Source organism: Priapulus caudatus, unplaced genomic scaffold (assembly GCF_000485595.1).
Source record: "Priapulus caudatus unplaced genomic scaffold, Priapulus_caudatus-5.0.1 Scaffold755, whole genome shotgun sequence".
Taxonomy (NCBI): Eukaryota; Metazoa; Priapulida; class Priapulimorpha; order Priapulimorphida; family Priapulidae; genus Priapulus; species Priapulus caudatus.
Genome location: NW_014577816.1, coordinates 1 through 9,046, shown reverse-complemented (window position 1 = coordinate 9,046; position 9,046 = coordinate 1). Strand labels below are relative to the sequence as shown.

The 9,046-nt window shown below is 43.8% G+C and overlaps 2 protein-coding genes across 7 annotated transcripts in view; one reads left to right on the top strand and one right to left on the bottom strand.

Annotated features, from left to right (window-relative positions):
• Positions 1 to 601, top strand: part of LOC106813321 (E3 SUMO-protein ligase PIAS2-like) — a 28,651-nt gene extending 28,050 nt beyond the window's left edge. For all 6 annotated transcript variants that reach the window (XM_014817439.1, XM_014817438.1, XM_014817440.1 and 3 more), the window contains one exon: positions 318 to 601. In XM_014817439.1, coding sequence (XP_014672925.1) covers positions 318 to 487 — 170 coding nt within the window. In that variant the 3' untranslated portion in view covers positions 488 to 601. The remainder of the gene's footprint in view (positions 1 to 317) is intronic.
• Positions 602 to 3,697: 3,096 nt separating this feature from the next.
• On the bottom strand, positions 3,698 to 8,147 carry LOC106813320 (zinc finger CCCH domain-containing protein 3-like). The gene is made up of 2 exons (XM_014817435.1): positions 8,046 to 8,147; positions 3,698 to 6,183 (listed from the first exon to the last, which is right to left on the bottom strand). Exon 2 carries the CDS (start codon positions 6,167 to 6,169, stop codon positions 3,920 to 3,922), a length of 2,250 nt encoding a protein of 749 aa, XP_014672921.1. The 5' UTR covers positions 6,170 to 6,183; positions 8,046 to 8,147; the 3' UTR covers positions 3,698 to 3,919.
• Between the last annotated feature and the right edge of the window lie 899 nt (positions 8,148 to 9,046).

Below are 9,046 nucleotides of genomic sequence, written 5' to 3'. Positions count from 1 at the left end.
CATTCACTCTCCCCCTCCCCCGCTCTCTCTCCCTCCATCTCTCTCTCTCTCCCTCCCCCTCTCTTTCTCTCTCTTTCATTCACTCTCCCCCTCCCCCGCTCTCTCTCCCTCCATCTCTCTCTCTCTCCCTCCCCCTCTCTTTCTCTCTCTTTCATTCACTCTCCCCCTCCCCCGCTCTCTCTCCCTCCATCTCTCTCTCTCTCCCTCCCCCTCTCTTTCTCTCTCTTTCATTCACTCTCCCCCTCCCCCGCTCTCTCTCCCTCCATCTCTCTCTCTCTCCCTCTCCCTCTCTCACTCACTCATCGATGTTACAACAGGTTACGACATGTTCACGCTGCTCTCGGAGCAGCAGCGCTCGATGGGCAGCCTCACGTCGTTGTCGGACCGCCTGCTTGACTCTCGCACGACCAGCTCGACGCCCGAAGTCGTCAACCGCATCAGTCCGAACCAGGCGGGCTCACCGCCAGAGATCATCCCGCTCGACTGACTGCTGGGAGCGTCTGTGAGTGATATTCCGAACGAGTGGGGCGAGTGGTGGAGCCGCGCGACGAGCCGAGCGTACGGTCTCGCGGGGGGGCAGGGGGCGTGCGCCAGCCGGGAGGCGACGACGGCGTGGAGCGGCGCGGCGACCGGCTCGCGGGCGACCCAGGGCGACCTTCCCGAGGGTCACGCGGCGAGAGCCGACCAGTGGATCGGGCTGGACGACCTCAGTCTGCAGACGAGCAAGTCCAGTGCGCCGAATAACGCCGCGGCGAGCGTGCCGTCGACTGCGGGGAGCTGCAATGGCAGGATGAGGGCGAGCGAGGCGGGGCAAACGCCGTGGAAGGGGTCGTCGGGGGACGCGTGGGCGGGCGTTGGCACCGGTCGGAGCAGCGCGAGCGCGTCGTCTCCGCGTAGCGGCAACTTGCTCGATTCCTGGCTGCCGCGGCTAGACCCGTGGCTGCAGGGCACCGCTGCCAACGGAGTGAGCGCGTCTAGTCCAGCGCGGAGCGTCGCGGAGCCGCGCCGAGACACGGTCAGACCGAGCGTGAGCGACATCTGGTCGGCCGTCCCCGGCTCCCGCGTCGATCCTTGGCTCAGCGGCATGCACTTTCCTCTGCATGTCGGCCAGAGTGCTCCGACTACAGGTGGCGCCAGCTCCTCGTCGCGCAGTGCGTACAGTGCGGCGGGTATCGGCAACCCGTGGCTCGCGCTGACGGAGCAGAGGACCGAATACGCCTCGAGCAGCGACAGTGGCATGTCAAGCCAAAGCACAAATCCATGGTTAGACGGGTTTCGGGTACCCTCAAGCAGCTCGCAAAGATTGCACCCACAATCGGAAAATCACTCACAGACGCTCTACTCTCATTTAGGTGGCGCTACTAGTGACAACGGCGCAACACATCTCATCAAAACCGAACGCTCAGGTTCCTTATTCTAGTATAGTATGTTTGCCATTGATCACTCATGTGGAGTTCATACGTGCTTCACAGTGACATCAATTGGTTCACAGCTGCATAAGTGTTGTCTTGCATTTCGTGAATGTTCAAATATATGTCATTATTCAGTACTAGATTAAGGAATATAAAACTATTAAGGTAAAATGTAGAACATTTAAGGCACATTTCATATGACCACACTGATTTTACGTATAAAATGTTCACAGTGCAGTTGGTCCTTGCTAACATTGTTGACTTTATAAACATTACATTTGGCTATGTGATACGGAAATCAATTGAAATTCTTCTCTTATGTAGACGTGTAAATATATGTATATATGTGTATGCACGTACATGTGCAATGTGTGCACGTTTTCCACACATTAGATTAGTACGTGTAATTGTTAATGTATTCGGCAAAACTATATTCATTATAGTGCTGTGCAGAACAGCAACGTCTTGGGTTTGCAGACCTCAATTGCTTCAAGATTTAAAGGACAAATACCTGTTGTACCTATAGAATGTGGCTGCTCATATTTTCTGTGAACAACCTGTATGAGAATATTTTCGTTCTATATGAAGAAATCTGTTGGAAAATTTTATATAGGAAATGGGATTTACAGGCATGTACTATGGTGCAGATGTCATAATATATAGTTTTCTTGAAAACGCCGTAGACTTACACAATTAATAGTTTATATCGCTCAATTTTATTTCATCTGCGCACCAACATACATGATGCTGTTATTGAATATGCTGGACTATTATATAATTGGCCTTTCATTAAAATCGCAAGTATATGAGTTTTCAGGGCTATGTACTCTTGTACGGTATTCTGTACACACAGTATCCAGCTTTACAGGTTTGCATATAACCGTGTTTTATATAAAGCTAGCTCGCACTTGCATTGCAGGTAAGAGGTGACAGTGGAGTTGATGAAATGAAGGTGCTAACATACATAAAGCAAACGAGTAAATTCTATTTTGTTGTACAATAGTGAATGCAGATGGAAAGGACAAGTGAAGTGACTTCGTAGTGCCGACTACTTGCCAGTCACCTAGAATGCAACATGTAAATCACCTCCAGCTCTACTGATATCTGATTCCAAGTATTTAACCTCGGGTTACTTCTTATTTTATAGCTTGAACAGAAAATTCACACGTGACAATAACAATAGGTTCACTTGTGTTTGCTATAATATTGTAAATATGACTCGGAATATATACACTTATTTTTATTCTATTTGTAATACTTAATCACTGTGCTAGGACTCAACCTGGTATTACGTGTGAATGTACTAGGCACTACTCTGCTTTGAAAACAACCGAACAGTAATGGAGATATTCTAAGTCCAACTGTCACAATTGGAGCTTCACCTGTACAAATATAGCATTTCCTTTCTTTTTTGCAATTGTTCTGGACATCGTATGCATACTAGCAGGAGTAAGATAATATAGGACATATATCCTATATTATCTTACTCCTGATACTAGTAGTACACATAATGCACAGCAGGGAAATACATTTCTGTAGGTGGTAGGATTTCATAACCAATGATGTCAGTGTGTGTGTTTAGCTCATCATTTTTATGTTCGATACAATCGAAATTACGTGGTGGCCTTTACACCCACAATATACACCCTATTATTTGTATATTATTTCATTCCTGTCTATGTACATACATATGTATGTTCATATAAATTAGCGTGTCAGGATATATGTATATATATATATGTATACATATATACATATACATACAATTCTATTAAAATTGTCCAGTGTTAGTGATCTGCTGTGTGTTAGCTATGCAATAAGTACATGTCAATTTTCTACATTTAAAGGTCAATATCTAATTTCTGGTTTCGTATTTTATGAGGTTACAGCTACCATCCTTTACAGAGCAATGTGACAATATTTCCATAGCTGTGATTACATTTTCTTCTCCATTTCAACTGTACTTGGTCTAGAAAGCCCAATTACAGCTTGCACCAAAAGACCCTTAAAAAACTATTCGTTGTGGTGCCATTGTTAACATGGATAAAAATGTCAAGCTTCTGTCAGGCCAATCCTAAAGGATTTGCATTTTGTAGTACATGTATATTTTCATGAATAAAAATTGAACTCTGTAAGTTTCGTTGTGCCTTGGAGTACTTTTGTGAAGCATAATATCAATTCCCTATTATCTACTTCTGATAATATATATACAATGTAGGTCAGAATTATGGACAGAGGGGCATTTTCAATTTTCTAACGACAAGTGGAAAATAAATCTGACGCCATACATTTTAATTCAACGTCTTTTATTATTAAAATACTCATGTAACAATCTTGCATTTACTAATTGATATTAAAAATGCATTCAACTGGTTTTGTAAGTTCTAAACTGGTTTCAATATTTTGTCAAACGTCAGTAGTTATTAGGTTATGGGGAAATAATTGGTCTAGAACAGCATTTGAATGAATTAGGAAAAGTTAAGAAAATAGTCTAATAAAAAATTGCATCATGATGGGGAGAACTGGGGTCGAATTCTTACACATTTTGCATGCTGCGAGACTGACACTGTGAGGTCAGGAGAACCTGTTAGAGAGATGTAAGAAGGCAGCTTAGTGGGCCATTCAGATGAAGTACTGGAATCTCCCTGTGGCTTTCCCAGATCATCTTTAGTCGGAGTACTTCCCTCGGCTTCACTGCTAGACATCCCTGCCACGTGTTTTAGCTCCTGACGAGCAGATCTGCGAACTGTGACCCCACCTGGACGTGCTCTAGGGTGCACCAGCCTGCACCTGCCACCTTTCGCACAAGCTCCTGTCTTAGCAAACTCCGGACAGCGGAGGATGTGCTTTTTCTTGCACTTCTCACCGAGTAAACAAGTGCCCTGCAGGAACCTGTCACACACTTTGGCATCGGGCCCAACATTCACATGCAGGTACGGACAGCCGACCCTGCCACAGACGCCTCGCAGAAAGAACGAGCACACTGGCATCTTCTCCTTGGACACCTCATGAGAAAATGGGCAGCTCTCCACCTTGCAGGTGCCACGCAGGAACCTCGTGCAGACGACTACCTTGGACGGATCATGAACGAACCTGCAGTTCTCCTTCTTGCACTTGCCGTAGCGGTTGTAGAAGACACAGTACTGTTTTACGCTGCCCGCCTTACGAAGACTTGCTCGCCGCGCGTGGTTCATGCTACGGTTGACCACACGATGGGCGATCTGGACTGTCTTCAGGCCTGTGCGTCTTACAAGTGTTCCTGGTCGAGTCTGCACATAGGTGGCGCCGCCGATGTCAATCCTGCCTAGAGAGGCGTCACTACAACTGTTTTCGTCTCGTCTAAGCGTCATCCCATCCTCGCCCACGTGGTAACGAACACCGCGTACAAAGAGGGTACTCATCTTTTTTGGACGGCGCACATTCCTTATCACCAAAGAAGCACATCGTTTTTGTCTAGCAGCGGACTGCGACTGCTTCTTTAGTTTGTTTCGTGTGGACTTGTACAGCATTCCTCCGATCACGACCAAATTTCCAGTCTGCAGTGAAGCATTTATGCCCCTGGGTTTCCTATCAGCATTTTTTGAAGCACGTTTAAACTTCTCAACCAGTCGTAGGAAGCTAACTGGCAATGTGCTTTGGACGTTTCCACCGAGATGAGACATTCGAACTCTGGTAGGGTTGACAACGTTAGCTGTGCTCCGTGGCGAGTATCGAATTTTATGTCTACTGTTCGACAAATTCAATCTATTGAGATTTGTTTCAGACGACTTCCTTCTTCTGATCAACTTGTACTTACCAACCTTTCTCAATGCAGGAGACTGTCCAGATGATCTTCGTACACGAGATCTGGTGTCGGAAAGCCGTCTAGCACTACGTGCTTTAATCACTTCAGCAGCACCTTTGCGCATATTTTTAACTGTTGAAGGTGTGGTAAACAATCTTGATGACTTTATGGATGTAGTAGCATTGGCATCTTGTAATGCTGTGGATGATCTAGCAAAAGGTGAACTTGGCACCATTTTACCATTACCTGTTTTCACGAGCTTATACTTCCCTAGTTTCTGAAGTGTGGAATGTGCGTTAGACGTGTTCTCACTGCTTGTGCTAGAATGTTCAACACACGGTGTTGACAGATCTACCCACGCTTTCACAGATTTGTTATTGACGAGCTTGTACTCTCCAACACTTCTCATACCACGCTCCTTGCACACAGTAGTTGGTATCTGTTTTTCTGCTGCATTTGTTAACACGTCACTATGCAGCAGTTCTTTTACAGCTGCTGTTTTCTGCACAAGTCTGCGATATTTCACGTCATTTGCCTCTGTTTGTGATGCTCGCTTTTTGTTCTGATCAACACCAAGTCCTTTAACATTTAAAACACTCGCACGTCTACTCACAGGCTTTGTCGGCAGATTACTACAAACATGTGATGGTAAACTAGGCAGTTTTAATCCAGATGAGCAGTTAACACTACCAATAGATACCTGCTTGTGTAGCACGGATGCCGCACGTAACGTTGAAGACTGGGTTACTTGAGCAATGGCAGGCTGCTTGATCCATGCACGTGTGTTTCTGTATGGCTTTTTGTTGCCTTTACTATGCAAGCACGTTCTTGTATTGTATAGGCTTTGTTTTGCATCCCTATCTCTAGGTAATACACCCGTGTGCATAACTTGAGCCCGCTTATGGGCAGAAATAAGGGTTGTTAGTCTATCAATTTCTTCCTGTATTTGGTTAACTTCTGTGGCAGAATCCATGTTGATAGCTTTGCCTGGGTAAATAAAGAAAACTTCAATACAGATAAGTGACATAGGCACTTGGAACAAACTCTGAAACAAAAACTGAAAATATAATAATTAGTGGTGTAACGCGGTTAACCGAAAACCGCGGTTTTTGCGCCACCATTCGGATATTCAAACCGTCGTTCCGTTTTCGGCTCGGTTTCGGTTCCACATTTTATATATACCCGATATATACGCTTTTGAGATACGCGCACTGCGATTGGCTGGTCGTAAACTCTCGGCCAATCAGCGAGCAGATAACATTGATAGACCACGAGAAGGTCAACGCGTTCATTTTGTCTGCAAAAATGACAACTTATGTTGATCCGCCGGCCTCCTACAGATCTATGGTATTTATAAACCAGTCTGATTATTAAATTTGCACTTCTGTTTGGTGTTATAAGATTTGTAATTGATCGCAAATATTCGAACCGAAGATAACCGAACCGAAATGTGAAAACCGAAAACCGAACCGTGAAGTTGTGATTCGTTGCACCCATAATAATAATATACGCAAATAATTCAACATCGCCTCTTATTATAGTTGCATTGTTTCTCAAATGGCTTTTTACAAATTCTTTATAGAATTCTAGATCAGTAACTTATTGCTCCCTACATGGCCTTGCTGATTGATGATAGATGGAACATATAGGCTTAGCAATTGGGAGGTATATCGGGCTACATATATATTATTATTTGAGCATAGACCTAGTGCAATGCGTGCGGTAGGATTATTTATGTTTTGTAAAGTAAAGGACCATTTGAATGGTATTTACATGAAATTATTACTAGGCAATAGGAAGTACTCAAAAATTAACTTAGTAGTAAATACAATGGCCCAAGGATAGAACAGCTGTTCACATTTGCGCATGTCGCACATTGCGAAAATGCACTGGGGTCACCTAATTAATACATCCTTGAACCAATACAATTACCTTCATATTATTATTATTATTAGTAGTAATTATACTAATAAGTAATAGTATGAATGCGTGTGCATATAATAATTAATACGCAGTGGCTACGCGTCCGGAACCGGTCGCCTAGCCTCCAGGCTACGCATCCGGAACCGGTCGCCTAGCCTCCAGGCTACGCATCCAGACATCCACTCAAACAGTGATCGCGCGACTCTTAAGCGCGATTAAAATAGGTAGGTTTTGGCGGTAATGGCCTTCCATATGATTGCGCAACGGGACGCTCTGCTGATTGCCGAAAATATACAATATATGCACTGCTGCCGTCTATCTTTTCATCCGTCCTCTCTTGCTCTCTCTCTCCCTCTCTCTCTCTTTCTCTCACACACACACAGCTCTCTCTCTCGCGCGCGCTCTCTCTCACACACCTCTAGCTCTCTCTCCTTCACGCATACACACACATACACATTCCCTCTCTCTCTCTCTCTCTCTCTCACACACACACACACACACTCGGCAATCAGCAGAGTGTCCCGTTGCACAATCATGCGTGTACGTGTCGCAAGATCACTGTGTGAGATGGATGTCCGGACGCGTAGCCTAGCGGCTCCTCGTCCGGAACCGGTCGCGTAGCCACGGCCTAATTAATATGACGCATGTGTATGCTGTTACTTGTTAGTGAATAAGTGTCTCTTCAGTGCACGCAGCCTATTTTTCAGCATACGCCGTAGGCCTAGCGCTTATGTTGTGACGTTGTTAAACTTGTTGTGCCAAAAGTTCAAAAACCCAGCTTTATTTTGGAATAGTACTAGTAGCATATAATATAAGATACATTATACAAAAAGAGTTACAACATACAGGCAGTAACATACCCAACAATATTAGTTTACACGCACAAATAAGGATATTACGAGGTAACTATTTAGAACACAACTTACATTTCTACAAAACCTTGGCTTGTGGTTTTATAGCCGTGCGCATGCGCACCTAATATTGAACGTAATAAGTACAATAATTTGAATAAATACACGATAAATAATTATATGCGTACAAAAAGTCATAAATATCTATACATCATATAATATAGATGTATATACATATAAAATTTTACTATACGTAATTTTAACAATAAACGAATAACAATAAACTTGAAAAAAAACAGAAGAACAGCTGTGTATCTTACTGTATAGATGGCGCTATACAAATTCTACACGCAAAACCAATGAGACAACGTTAGCGTTGTTTTGATTGTACTGAAAATTAGAGTTATCATTGTTTAAAACCAGCATAATTTGAAAGAAGTGCGGATCTCAAACGTGATTATCATGGCCAAGCGGAGGGTAAGTCAAGAGGTACCTAAAAAACTTATAAAATCCTAATTTTGTTTGTGTATGCTCAGCCTCTGGTCCAGGCACTTTCTTGTAAGTTGTATCTTGGGGTCCCTCTCGAGTTGTATTTCACAAGGCACTGATTCTCTCTTTGAAATGTGCGGGGAATTTATTCTTCTTCTTTTTATTCCTTCTTATTCTTTGTTTCTTATTTCTTATTCTTTTTTATTTCTTATTCCTTATTCCTTCTTCTTATTTCTTATTCCTATTCCTTTATTTTTTATTTCTTATTCCTTATTCCTTCTTCTTATTTCTTTTTCTTATTCCTTCTTCTTAATCTTCTTATTCCTTCTTATTATTTCTTATTCTTATTCAGCAGTCAGTCCAGTTGGAGCGTTTCAATAAAATATAGGCCGTGGCTACGCGACCGGTTCCGGACGAGGAGCCGCTAGGCTACGCGTCCGGACATCCATCTCACACAGTGAGCTTGCGACACGTACACGCATGATTGCGCAATGGGACGCTCTGCTGATCCGTGTGTGTGTGTGTGTGTGTGTGTGTGTGTGTGAGAGAGAGAGAGAGAGAAAGAGAGGGAATGGGAATGTGTATGT

Excerpts from the sequence above, each read along its gene's own strand:
- LOC106813320 (XM_014817435.1), bottom strand. The coding sequence starts at position 6,169 with ATGGATTCTGCCACAGAAGTTAACCAAATACAGGAAGAAATTGATAGA.